A 14,520-nucleotide genomic window follows, 5' to 3' on the forward strand; every position below is an offset into this window, starting at 1 on the left:
TTGTTGCATTCACCATGAGTTGCAAAGTGCTTTATGTGTGTGTGCATGTCATGAACAGCTATAAAATGGCTTTTTATTAAAGAACAAAGCGGGGTTTGAGTTCGAGTTACGGCAGACTGCCGCTACTTCTAAACGGAACGCAGCCTTCCTACGGCGGACAGCTAATAACAGGAATCGGACGCGCGGTCCACCCTAGTCCACAGCAACCACCATAGCAACCGCCTAGCATGACTTTAAAAACATATTCTGTCTTCATAACTATCAAAAACGTGAAATGATTTGTAAAGTGTTAAAGTGTTACAGCTGCAGAGAGCTATGGCGGTATCTTTGGAAGCTGTTTGCATAGCTAATATACGATATAACCATGGAGACAGTCAGTCACGTGAGCTAGCGGTGCACGTTTACTACAGCGTCCACACGCTGCACAGGGTAAAGACATTACTTCAGTATTGTTTTATATTTATATATATTTGCCTTCTGTTGACCATCACCTCAGGTTCACCATTACAATTTCAGCATAGAGATGTACACTGTCTAAATGTGAACACATTCAAAAAAAATCATGTCTCAGAAATAAGCACAGCTGTTCATGTTTGTCATTATAGTTTTATTTGTAAGAAAATTGTGAACTTCAAATTGTTTATCAAGTCAAAGAACATTTGACAAGTCTGAGTCATTCCTTTGCCCTGTGAGAGCTGGAATAAATATATATCCTGACAGTTACAGTTGAAACAGTAGAGACAGGTAGAAATGGGATCAGATTAATCTTTGCTTAGTCAGACACGTCCTGTGTTGGCCTTAACCCGAATTTCCCTCGGGGTCAACCTTCAGGATCAATAAAGTTTTATTGAATTGAATTGAATCATATTAAAAAAAAAAAAACAATAGCACGATCCGTGTGATTTTGCATCCATTTCCAAATTGGAGTCAAACAGCCCAGTCTCATAAATAGGTAACAGAAATGTCTCTAATGTAGACGTGTACAGTGTAGTGTAAGCATTAAAAGACCATAAAGGAAACACTAACATTTATGTGAAACTAATTGTAATAAAAAATGAGCAGGTGATCTGAAAACAACACTTTTTTGGTCTAAGTGGTCAAAGTAGAAAACAGAACTGATGTTCAAGAACAAACTGTAGCTGCACTGATATTACACATCTCGATTGTTGTGGTGAACAGACATGTTGCTTTTAAAACCACATGCAGTATGTGACCATGACTGTCCACTGAGACCATGAACGCCACTTCGCTGAAGTCTTCTTCTTCTTCTTGCCATCAAAATGGAAGCAGACAGAGCACGAGCTGCTTTGATCTACTGAAAGGAAAAAGCAGAACATATGAGCTGAAACTATTAAGATAGAAACAATCGTTCAATGCAGTCTCTCAGGTAGCTTAGCCTGTTACAGTACAGTTAACACAGTGTCAAGGAACTCCAGTGTGGGAACTAGTGGCTTTAGGTTTATAGTCATTTAACTTTCATCCATTCATTCATTTAATTCAGGAGGAAGAAATGTCAGGTTGGTGCAGGCTGGTTACATGCATTTGGTCCCATGCTGTCTTTAACTAAATGACTGGGTTCACTTTATGGTTGGGCTGTATGTGGGGTTATATCATGTTATTTGGGCAGGAGTGCCTGTCCCCTGTTAGGCTTAGAAAGTTTCTCCATAAGCAGAGCTTCTAACTCTTATAGCTTTTAGCACATCTGTAGCTGTGCAGGCTGACAGGTTTTTGGTGGCTCTTTTTACCCCACACTGGTTGTGAGTGTGTAAATAGCCCCACTAGTTCTTTTGGGTTGCAATTAACTTGGGAGGAAGAGGTGGGTCTGCCAGGACTAGATGAATAACAATGATCTGGGATACATAAATTTCATAATGCATGCATATATCTCTATCAATTAAACCTGGCCTGAGGGCTGCCATTTTTTTTTACATTCAGTTATTTCTCTTAGAAATGTTGGATCTAAATAATGAATGTGTTACAGTCAAACTGACACTGGTCAGTGTATCAATATCAAATACCTGATATCGAGTGTCAAACAATATCAAAGCTGTAAAAGCTGTTTACAGTCAGAATTTATAAAACTATGATTGTAAATAAATTCAAACAAGTGAGCTTTTCTCTTTGTGCTGAATATCAACACTGTGATTTCTTAGGCTGTAAGCTTCACATCAGCACAGTTGTAGAAGCCGTCACTCCAAATGTCTTTTGATAACAAGAAAAAAATACCTTGTCAGTCCACGGCCTGAAGTTTCTCCAAACATCTTCTTTGTCTGCTGGTTTGAAGACAATAAACCACAAAAAGATGATTTAGTCACTTTGTCTGCATCATGCAGCTCAAATGTGTCGTGTAACGATGTTAAATAGCTGTTATTATCCCTCTGCTGTGTCAGTAGGATTGTACTGTACAGCATCTCATTGATATGTGAGGAATGCTTATGTAACACGACAACAGACGTCTGGTCTTACATCATTAAAATATAACGGGCAGGAGATATTTAGATATTTTTATATTTATATTACATTTTATAGCTGACAGATATTACTAAATAGATAGAATTGACTAAATAGCTGGATGAACATGAAAAATATGTCCGTAATCACAAATGATCATGAGAGCCAGTAGAATAAATTGAACTGGACACTCAAAAGATGTCCTTAAATGCTCTTTAAGTGGCAGAACAAATGAACAAACAGTTAATCGCTTACTTGAGATGAAATCTGCTCAGCTACTTTGAAAACAGCTTCTAACTGGTTCCTCCTTTAACAGGATGACTGCTCAGGGGTAAGGCCATCATGCAGTCCAGCAACCTTTATGGTTCTGCTTTGATTCACCAGGAACTATTAGGGAAACCTTTCAGCGCCTCCTGTGAAAGACACAGGCATAAACACACAAACATTTATTAACATGTTCCACAGTCTTCCACTTTGATTTTCTCATCCAGTGGACAACAACGTACAGAGATGCAGGTTTATTGTTAACTTTTGTAAGGTTTCTTTACTGAACATATCCAGCTGCAGCTCCACTGTGATCCTGAACTGGATAAGCACTTAAGAAAATGTGTCAATAAATGGACAAACATCAGCTTACTATATTTATCCAAACAGACGGGACCAATAATGCTTCACTGAGTTAGAGACTTTAACAGACTCTTCTATGTAAGAATGTCTTGTGCTGATGGACCTGCAAACTTGACAACAAAGGTTTTTCAGACTGCATGTAGCTGTCCTCTATGTCAGCTAACACATTTACATTCATGTCACACTTATTTCTGCTTTCCCATTTTTATCATTATTACTTACATTTTGATTGGATACCTTGAGTTTGTAAATGATCAGATTACATAATTGGGATACAATTCAATACAATTCATGTATCCAATTCAGGGTTGTGGGAGGATGAAGCCTATCCCAGCTGATACAGGACAAAGACATGCTGCCAGTTAAGACAATACGTGTAACAGAAAATCCACTTAAATGTTTGATATTTCTAATAATAATCATAATTATGACTCTTATTTGAAATATTATTTAAAGGTTTCTTTATAAATACATTTCGATTTTTTTTATAACCCCTAGAATATAAACCTGAGCTGTTTCAGATTCTGACCTCTGACCTCAGTGACAGGCTGTGTCCTCACTGCAGCTCCCTCTTGGAAGTACGTCAGCTTCTTGTCTTCCCCCAGTGATGACCGCCTGCCCTTAATATCACGTACTGTACCTGAGGAACAAAAAAGGACAAACACTTGCCTTCATTTAAGAAGTACATTCATACAGAGGTAATCTATGGAAACACACTAGTTCACCCTTTGGGAGGAATCAGTTCCTGTGAAACATTTCTGTAAATCAACATCGTGGAGAATGAATGAAATGAGTTCTTCAGGTGACTCAGCAGTCCCACACTGACAAATGAAACTTCTGTGGAAGAAGAATCTGGATTTTTTTGAGTTCCAATCCAGTTAAACTATTAAGGATGAAGCAACAGTGCTCATCTTCGCTCTTCTGAAATCTGTGTTAAACAACAACAAACATAAATTAGTAACAAAAATACAGCTGAGTAGAAGCTTTACAAACCACCACCAGCCATAATGCTAAATTTTAATCTTCAAATGTTTCTGAGCCGTCTTCAACCTGCTTTTAACACAGAAAAGTCCCACAGTCAATGCAGCCTGACTCAATCCTAAATGTTCAGCACACACAGAGACACAGAGGTACTGTTTAAAGTTTACTGTTAACCTGAGTCACTGATCATTTACAGTATTACAGAGTCTGGCAGTCTTTGCATGATTTTCCACGTCACTGTAAGTTTCTAGCTGACTCTCAGGTGTGACAGGTGTGCCAGCAGGAAAGAGTAATAATAACCTGCATCCTGAGGTTTGTCATGCAGGATTAAAAGAGCCAGGCTTTGTTCACACAGCTAGGATTGTATTTTACACTGACCCTGGGTCAGTACAAGTATCATACAGTTTAAACGAAGCACTGAAACTTGCACATATTTATTACAGATGCATTGAAGCTAATCTGGATATTTACTGTCAATCTGTGGCTGCGATTAATCACTTTACTGGAAACTTTATTAACTAGTAACTTCATCAGTCATGACAGAAGCTAATATTTCTGTGCTAACATCGTTTAAACAGTAACAGCTTTACTAGAATATAAGCTAACGTTTACACCGTAACTTTAAGCTAGCACCATAAAGACGGTAAAACACGTAATAATATCTACAAATGCATCTTAAAGCTGTTATATTAGCACTCGCTGTATTACTAACATAACCACATTAACATTATTGACACTCGCTGACTTTTAATAGTCATTCTATAAATGCTGTCCGTTTAAATGGTCTTACCTGTAACACTGCTGTATCCACCGGATTCCAGCCAGAGTGGATTCTGGAATCTTCCACGCTCCTGTCAGTGATCCTCCATCTGGATGGATGATAACAACCTTCTGAACAATCTAGCAGGTGGATGGCCCACATCTATGGGACTGATGTCTGCTAATAACGCCCATTGTATGGACTGATAACAGCCGAAGCGGGTGAATAAAGTCACCCGGTCGCTAGCTGTGCCATTACCCAGCATACACCTCTCCCTCCATAAATGCAATAAACGATACAAAAGTAATGGCCTATAATTAATTTATCTGCTGTATCTGCTGTTTCTCAGGTAGTTGCTTACATTATATAATATATTGTGTTCAGTACACGTCACTACAATGTGATTTCGGAAATGTATAAATATACGAACAACAGGCTCTTCCGCGGAAATCTCTTGTCGTCAATAAACAACGATTAGGGAGCAGCATAGTTTTCAATAGGAGGACCCTGCACGTCAATTCTCGACGCGAGGGGGGTACCCTGCGCGTCGATAAGTGAAGCAGAGGGAGCCTGACCATGCGTCACACATTTGACGAGTTGGGAGTGAGAACGTGTTGGCTGTACTCATGAATGCTTCTTGCTTCATCCTGGATTCTGTTTGCTTTTTGATCCTCAGTGTGCTGGACTTTGGACGAAATGTTTGCACTTTGAGGAGTTGCTGTTTTCACATCACATCAGCTGACTTGTGAGACCAGAAGGCAGTACTTTTTTTTATTTCCCCAGCAGGGATCAATTACATGGGCAGGTTTTAATGTTTACAGTTGGTGAGTCCTGTTTTGTATCTCTGAGTGCAAAGAGGAAGACATTTGTGGTCCTCATTCTCACAATCGGCTGCTGCCTTGGCAATTATCAAAGTAAAATTGATTGCGACAAAATCTCATTGCTAAGGATCAGCCTCAGTGCTGTGATTTCTCCTCTCTCTGGGAGAGACAAATCTGGGAGCAGTGGGAGAGAAAGTCACAAACATTATGGTTAAAATAAGACTTGGAGAGACCAAGCTGAAAATATATCTTTTATATTTGCTAATCAGTGGCATAGCTCAGAAAGAGACTTCTTTGATACACTCACGATCAAGCTTAATTAATTATATATTGTGAATCAATGGAAAATCAGCTAATTATAGACACAAACGTATACACTATGCTTAAGATGCCATACTAATCACCACCAAAATATCTGAATGAATAAATGAATAAAGTGGTCATTTGTATAATGTTGATAAAGAGGATTATAGGACTGTATTATCCATTCATCCATCCTTTCCACTTAATCTTATGAGAGTCGTGAGATATATACCAAATAAGAATGTAGTACTGATGCTGGTCCAATCAATCTTCAGATCTTGTAAGAGCATGAAAAAATGTGGTGATACAGTAGCTTCTTATACTGTGAAAACTAACTTTAAACACTTTCTTTTTTGGCTTTTTACTGACTTTATTAGACAGTGCAGTGAAGAGAGACAGGAAAGCAGGGGAAGAGAGAAAGAGGGGAAGACCTGCGGCAAAGGGCCGCGGCCATATTCAAACCCGGTCCAGCTGCTCTCAGCCATATGGCCTATGGTTGCCTGCTCATCCCAACTGGTTAAACCAGTGCCCTACTTCTAAACACTTTTAAACTAATATTTTCTTGGATTTAGTCCAAAAGGGTCCAAAGCTCTGTTGTTTTATTTTATTTCTGTTTTGTTTTCTAAAATAACATAAATTTACTCCAGCAGGATGTACACAGGCAGATGAGTGACAGAGCGGTGGCTGTAAGCAAACTTCCCAGTGGACGTTATTATTTATTCGGGTGTGTAACTTAGGAGATAACCCACTGAAAGACAAACTGTAATTGTATGATATGTTGAAACCTCCCTTTGTAAATGAAAGATAATCCTCAGAGTTTACACAAGACAATCTGTTGTGTGTGCTCCACTTTCTTATTGGCAGGATTTCATCAGGAGCCACCAATGATGCAGTTCTCTTTGAATAGATGTCAATGAAGCTAAACAGCTAAAATAATGATGTGCTTCTGAGATTTAAGAACATTATATATATATATATATATAATTTTTTTTTCCACTACAGCTATGGGACCCAGTTCACTGTTGATGATCTCATGAGCACACCCTATGAGACCTGAAGTTTCTCTATGTGAGTTTCTAATACACTTTTTATTATGTTTCTAATTTCTAGCTATCAGTTGGAAATTACTTACAGTCATGGAGATTGTTGTGTAGAATACCATTAGTATTATGTTTATGTTTTAGGAGGTAAATCAGCTTTAGTGTAAGAAAAACAAAATAATTTTTCATTTCATCATTTACATTGTTTAGTTTTTTGGTGTTTGTTTTAAACAACAACAAAAAAAGATTTATTCCAAGCAGTTCATGTTTACATCACATTAAAAAGTGTGCTTTTTTGTTTCGAACTGGATAAAATTCTGACAGAATAGCTGGTTTAGTTAAACTGTTTGGTATTAAACTCTAGTAAAGTAATCTAAATCTAAATGCAAAGAGCTGTGGGACAGAAAGTCACAAACATTGTGGATAAAATAACACTTCTAGAGACCAAGCAGCAAAAAAAATAAAAAAGAACTCATGGATTTGCAGAAGCTTATTGGAGGTAACATATGCAGAAATGGAGCAGGGATGCAAGTTTGAGCTGACATCTTTATACCTAATCTACCTATTCACTTACAGTTTATTCATTTGTTAATTTTTTGACTTCATGTTTAAGAAAATAATAACCTGTTAGATTAAATACATAAATAAAAGTTATTTTTTGTGATATTTCGTTATGCAATCAAAGCAATATCATCAACATCATATGACCACCTCAACCTAAGTTAAACCTAACATAGTTTAACTTAAAAATATTCAGAAGTAATTTCAACTTGGTGGAATGATGTTTTTAGTTTCGGTCCGCTCAGTCATAGAAACAGGTTTCAGCGCAGAGTTGCATTCATGACTGCGACATCAGAATATCACTCCTTTTATCTTGGGGTGACTGTGTGACCGTGTACTCGTCTCCTTGAAACAAATTGTCAGTTTCAAAAGAAACAACAAAAACTGAAAATCAAGTAGAAAAACCCTAAATTTATAAAATTCACACAGGAGTCTAGAGAGTATTTTTTTGTTAGTGTTCTAATGTTCCGTTTTCTGGAAGGGAGCATGAGGTTGCTTCTGTTTCCTCAGTCCTGTCACATTAACCCCGATAAAACTCAGCCCAAACAGCTGATAAGTTACACGCTGTTGGGGTTCTTTTTATCTGAGGCAAGAGAGGGTCTCAGTCCCAATCTATCATTTATTGCCTCAAGCAGTTAAAAAAATTAATGTATACGGATCTCTTTCCCATTAAAAAAACACAGTCTGCAGGAGTTTGCTGTAGCCAATTTCCGGAAGACACATAGCCCTAATTTGGCAGTAAAATATATATATATCTATAAACAAGAACATGCTTCTCTCTGATTGGTCAAAAAACCATTGGGGAGGGCCATGGTTTAGACTTAAGCCCCCGTTATTGGCGCACAGCTTCACTGTCTGACTATCTCTTCTTATGCACACACGCACACACACGCACTGGCTTGCCTCTCCTTTACATGTTATCTAGTTTCATACGGCAGAGGCATACGGCTGAGGCAGCTATTGAGAGCTACCGAGCTATTGTTTGCTTGACCTCATCCTGGTTCACTCCCGCATTCCTGCAGACAGGAATGCAGGAGTGATCATGGCAGGTCCTGCCTTCAACTACCTGGATTCTCCTGTTACCAGAGTAACTGGTGTAGACATCCCCATGCCATACGCTAAAATCTTGGTGGACCACAGCCTGCCGCAAGTCAAAGACATCATCTTCTCTGTGAAAAAGACCCTCACCTACCTGAGTCCTTGTTTACAGATGGTGGCAAAATATCTAATGTGTAAATGCCACCAAACGCTCCAGATGTTGAACAATGCACAACGTTTAATATTTTGCTAACAGTTAATGTTTTTAATCTTTCTTTTCCACTCAATGTAATAAATCTTGTTCAAGTTTAACAAGGATCTGCCAGCAGTTGTTTTTATCTGAAGCTATCTTCTGAAAAGTATCTGCAGCTTTCTTTATCTGGTCTTTTCTTATATTGCAGATCTCACCTTAAATGCGAACAAATGAATGCAAACGAACGCCTATAAAGCGCCTTGAGGCGACTGTTGTTGTGATTTGGCGCTATATAAATAAAACTGAATTGAACTGAATTGAACCTTGTGCTGAAAATTTGAACTCATATGTAATAATTAGCTATTAACAAGAGTAGTCTTTAGGTCCTTTTGGAAAATCTTATTTATCCTGTCTAAAACATAATGTAGAACTGTGTATGAAAGAGCACTGGTAAAAGCTGTTACTTAATTATGCCCTGAAGTTTCTCTACCCTAACACCAATCACTTTGCAGCATATTCTTAGTAGCATCATCTCTACAGATGTGGAAGTAAAATACAGCGATGCTACAAACACATCATTAAAAGAGATGTTTGTATTTCTGACATGTAGTACCTGTTAAGCTTAACTGTAAAAAGATTGTTAAACACTATGAAACACGTCATACAAATCTCTGGATGTTAGGAGACTACTATTTTCATATTGTAAAAAGGGAGGGAAGTAGGCACACAGTGACACCGAGCTGACGTATACTACTATCTCACCAAGGCCCTATTCTATGAAGCAAGCTCAACATATCCAGGGTATCTTTCTGTAATGTGGATTCACTTACCCTAAGATTGTCGATCAGGATAAAGGGTCACTAAGATACCAAGGATTTCCCTTTCATATTCACATAAAAGAGCTGGTGCTGGCAGCATCTGACCAATCTAAAAGGATCATTTCACAGGTTATATGCCTTTTCTTCCACAGAAAATGATCAATGTTAGCGCCAATTATTCCAGAGACATTATCAAATTGTGATTAAAAATTTATAAACGACATGAAAAATATACCAGTAAAATGTAAATGTCTGAAAATGTTGGACCACTTTTGCAAAAAGACTATCTTGAAAAATTGACTGGACATTTGAAGATTACAACACTACATCCTCAGCTAAAAAAATATCAGTAGAGTATTTGGTAACATAAAGACAGTAGTACTTCAAAAAGTTACCTGTAGTTTTGGTCCAAAAGTCTAAAAGGGCTGTATGTATCGAGAAACACCCACTATAAGAATGGCCACTAGGCCAAACCAATGGTATTGACTTGATCAGCCTTAACCCTGGCCCCTGACTTTTGTGGGTGAGGTTGATTGATAAATTAATTCATGAACACTGCAGCAGAAGTAGGAGTGTCAAATAATTAATTAAGCGTGTTAAAAACTAATTAAAATTGGACTGAATTAATTATTTTTTGTGCATAATTTCCTCTAGGATTAATAATATTAAAGTATTCAAATTCTGATTCAAAATAAATAATTGCAAATAATTAAATATATAATTAATTAATTTAATGTCTCATTAATTAAAATAAAAAATAAGAAATAATAAATTTGTTATGAACAATTTAAATTAAATGAACTGATACTAAATTCATTGTTTATAAATTTTGAATATTTTTTCCAATTTTAATTCATTAATAACACATTTAATTCATTATTTAGTGATCTATGTTAATTTATTTTGGCATTAATGGCCCTCCATACAACATTGCATTATTATAGTTAGATACTAACTGGCTAGCTAACTTGTCAGTTAGATCATCTCTAACTGCTATACCCTAAATGTTTTGTGGATACATGGAACTTACGGCGACCATGGTTCACGGGGTTGGGAATCTCATCTATAACCGGAACGTTGCCGGTTCGATCCCCCAGCTCTCTCTGTCCTGGTCGTTGTGTCCTTGGGCAAGACACTTTACCCTACCACCTACTGGTGCTGGCCAGAGGGGCCGATGGCGCGATATGGCAGCCTCGCTTCTGTCAGTCTGCCCCAGGGTAGCTGTGGCTACAACTGTGGTTTGCCTCCACCAGTGGGTGAATGTGAGACTGAATGAATAGTGGAATTGTAAAGCGTTTTGGGTGCCCAGAAAAGCGCTATATAAATGCAATCCATTGTTATTATACTATATTGTAACCCTAAGAGGAAAGCCTCACTGATTGTTTTATTGAGCTCGGTTTCTAGCACAAATACACTCACACACTTTTGTGTTGACACAGTGAATTCAATGTGAGTTTCCTTGTGATTGTTCTTTAGGTTCACATAATATGTCTTTCATTTCTTATCAGCAACACATGTACACACACACACACACACACACACACATTTGGTGAATGTATTATTATCGATCCATGTAGAAAGTATCATTCGTTTGCAGTTGGTGAAGTTGTACATGGACCGTCGGTGTACATTTACATTAGCGCAAGTAGACAATGAAAATAGGAAATACCCGCAAACTGGCATTTCTCATTATACAATGTCAACAAATGCAAATGAATAATGCTTTGTACACAGACCAGGTTCTGTCTTCAGAAAAGTATATATGTCTATTAACTCTCAACAAAGTTCCTGCATATGAGTTGTTTAGAAGTCATCAATACATTTTAGCTACAGAAATGTGGATTACACAGTGATGTGTTATGTGGTAGCATACATTCAAATTATGCCATGACATTGTAATACCTAGACTGAAAATAAAAGTCTGTTAAATGGCTGTTTACAAACTGACATGGAGCAGTGTAATACTGAATGTTGCTCTTAACTACTTAATATAATACTTAAATAAAGGATCTTGTTCTTGAACCAGTAATCATACAGGTGCGTATCGGTGTTATGCACAAGCCTTCCAAACTGGTCAAAAGTTAAATAATAGACAATTAATGTGAGCACCCTACAGCAACTTTCTGTCAAAAAAGTTGATATATATAACTAACACAAAATTGGAAAATATATTTTTTTTGTACACACAATGTGTAATTTAGTTACACTCAAGATCAGAAAAGGCAAACAGGTATTCACGAAGCCTTAGGAGGATTAGGAGTCTTTCGCAGGCAAAACAAAGGTGTGGAGAAAACAAAGGTGTGGCTGCCTCATAGGTAAGAGACGTCACGCAATGCCATGGTTACTCGCTCAGCCTTAGAACAGACATAGGATGGGCTGTTAATCCCTGGAAAGCTTTAACACTGCTTGGTGCCTGCTCTAGTCTGTCCCTGTGAAACAAAATGCCTGAAGCGTTGACATGAATTTTTCAGCGAAACAACATCTCCTCAGTTTTTTCTTTGTATAACTGGAGAAGGAGCTTACAATTTTAGAAAACTGAATGTTAACATCCAATGAAGGTATGTAACCTTTCTAAATGCATTTTTTGTCTCTCATGTCTCTCAAATAAGGGAGTAGGAAAGCAAACTGTGACTAGTTGAGAGATATTTCTATAGAAAATTTGAATAAATATGAAGCTAAAACATTACCACTAAACAGATACAACAGCCCGTGTGAGTTAATAGCAGTCTAATAATTTGCATTTAATCATTGGATGAATTGATTTGTTTGCAAGCAAAACCACTGACAGAAAGCTATCTCAATACCTTATGTCTCCTCTTAGCCAAGAAATGGTGGAAAGTGAGAAACCAGCAGAGAATGGGAAATGGTTCAAGTTTTCCCGGAACAAGTATTTCGTCTTTATTCTGGTATTTGCAGGTGTGTTCCTGATTTACAACAGAAATACAATGATACCAGACGGAAACCCAAAAAAATGGATGCAAAATCAATCAGCAAATTTACTGAATTTCTTCAGTGGTCAGAGACTAAACATATCCTCTCTAAACACTACAACTAATGACAACTCCACTACTCAAAATACAACTGTACCACCAACACCTGTTCCTTACGTGTCTCCTGGACCATATTTAGTTGAATACCCCTATGACTACCAGTACATCATAAATGAGCCACAGAAATGTGAACAGGAGAAGCCTTTTGTGGTTCTGATTGTTCCTGTGGCCCCAAACAATAGGCAACACCGTGACATCATCCGCAAAACCTGGGGGAGTGAAAGTCTTGTCCTGGACAAAGTGGTGAGGCTGTTCTTTTTACTGGGGCTCCACACCGGGGTGGAGGTGGAGCAGGTCCAACAGCAGGTACATCAGGAGAGCAAAGAGCATCACGACCTGATCCAGAGCAACTTTGTGGACTGCTACAAGAATCTCACCATTAAGACCATGGTGATGCTGGAGTGGCTAACTGCACACTGCTCCAGCGCCTCTTATGCTATGAAGACTGATTCAGACATGTTTCTGAATGTACATAATCTTGTCAGTATGCTCTTAAATGCTCAAAAATCAAACTATATGACTGGGCTTGTGGCAAGTGGCGCTACAGTACTGCGAAATCCAAGCTCTAAGTGGTATCTACCTCATGACATTTATGCTCCGCCACAGTACCCCCGTTATGCTCTGGGCCTGGGCTACATTTTGTCTTTAGACCTCCCAAAAAAGCTCACTGAGGCATCCAGACATGTTAAAGCAGTTTACATTGAGGATGTGTATTTAGGGTTGTTAATGCAGCACCTGGGCATTCCTCCCACTGACCCCCCAAACTGGGGTTACTTCTATGTATTTCCTTTGCCATATAATCGCTGTGCCTTCTCCAGGATAGTAGCCACCACAAGTTATCCACACACTAACCGTGAGCAGATTTGGAATGACTTTAAAAAACCAGGCCCGTACTGCTAACCTTAAACTGAAAAAATAAAATAAAAATGCAACATGAAACAACAGGGCACACTTTCCATGACTCTTTAAAAATATATATATTTTTATATTTACATATAGGCTATTATGATACTCATGTACTATCCTCTAATCTCAAATTTTATTGAAACTGAACTAGTATCGTTCCACTGTATATTTAAACTACACAGTCAGCCGTTTTATGTAGTTTATTATTTTAGGAGTGACATTTTTATTATCTGAGTCTTTGTTAATGAAGGTTAAAAAAGTGTCAAAGTGAAAACATGCAGTCACACCTGTTCTTAAGACTTTAGAAAACATGATCCTTGACCATGTTCTCAAGTTACAGTCCTCTCTGTGTTCACAGTTTCTGGGAAATGGAAGGTATACATGAAAGAAACAGATATCCTTAAGCATATTGACCTTACAGTGTATTAAACGGATATTTTGTAACAGGTCAGTAAATTATAGAATTTATTTCTCACTGAGCCAGCGATTAAGAAGTTAATAATTTTCCAAGGTGCACAAATAACATTATAAACAACCTCTACCTTTGAAGTCTGTTGTATATGTCCTGTCAAACTGTACCCGTGCGTTAATTATGGGAATATACTTTTTTGTTCTTTTTCTTATTTTTTAATGGGAATATACATAATACAGGGAGTGAAATAAATTCATCCCCGTGGCCCTAATTTTTAATTACTTTTTAAACTTTAGTGTAGAAAATGAGTTCAGACATGAGATTTCTGTTGATGTGTGTAGAAAATAGTTTAAGGGTTGAAGGAAGTTCATCTTGCTTTAATCACTCCTTCTGTTCATGTTCTAGGTCCCATCTTCACTTACCATGCTGTACATATAAAGGAAATGATGTCTTCCAAAAATTCCCTCTTTTAACTCCTGTCTGAATTTTTCTTGCACTAAAAGACTGGCTAATATTAACCAGGTCACCACTGACATATCTAGAGTAAGGTTTTGTTTTA

The 14,520-nt window shown here is 37.7% G+C and overlaps 1 protein-coding gene and 1 long non-coding RNA gene across 3 annotated transcripts; one reads left to right on the forward strand and one right to left on the reverse strand.

Annotated features, from left to right (window-relative positions):
* Positions 1-758: 758 nt before the first annotated feature.
* On the reverse strand, positions 759-5,124 carry LOC134646291 (uncharacterized). Of its 2 annotated transcripts, none has more exons than XR_010096648.1 (5): positions 4,850-5,124; positions 3,608-3,718; positions 2,707-2,864; positions 2,227-2,273; positions 759-1,312 (listed from the first exon to the last, which is right to left on the reverse strand). It is a non-coding gene; the product is annotated as an uncharacterized LOC134646291 (long non-coding RNA). The 2 variants fall into 2 exon arrangements; XR_010096649.2 differs by having other exon boundaries at positions 760-1,312; positions 3,615-3,718; positions 4,850-5,123.
* A 7,297-nt stretch (positions 5,125-12,421) lies between these two features.
* On the forward strand, positions 12,422-13,543 carry LOC134646317 (beta-1,3-galactosyltransferase 1-like). The gene has a single exon (XM_063500180.1). The coding sequence runs from the start codon at positions 12,422-12,424 to the stop codon at positions 13,541-13,543; it is 1,122 nt and encodes a 373-aa protein (XP_063356250.1).
* The last annotated feature ends 977 nt before the right edge of the window (positions 13,544-14,520 follow it).

This window comes from Pelmatolapia mariae, linkage group LG16_19 (assembly GCF_036321145.2).
Source record: "Pelmatolapia mariae isolate MD_Pm_ZW linkage group LG16_19, Pm_UMD_F_2, whole genome shotgun sequence".
Lineage (NCBI taxonomy): Eukaryota > Metazoa > Chordata > Actinopteri > Cichliformes > Cichlidae > Pelmatolapia > Pelmatolapia mariae.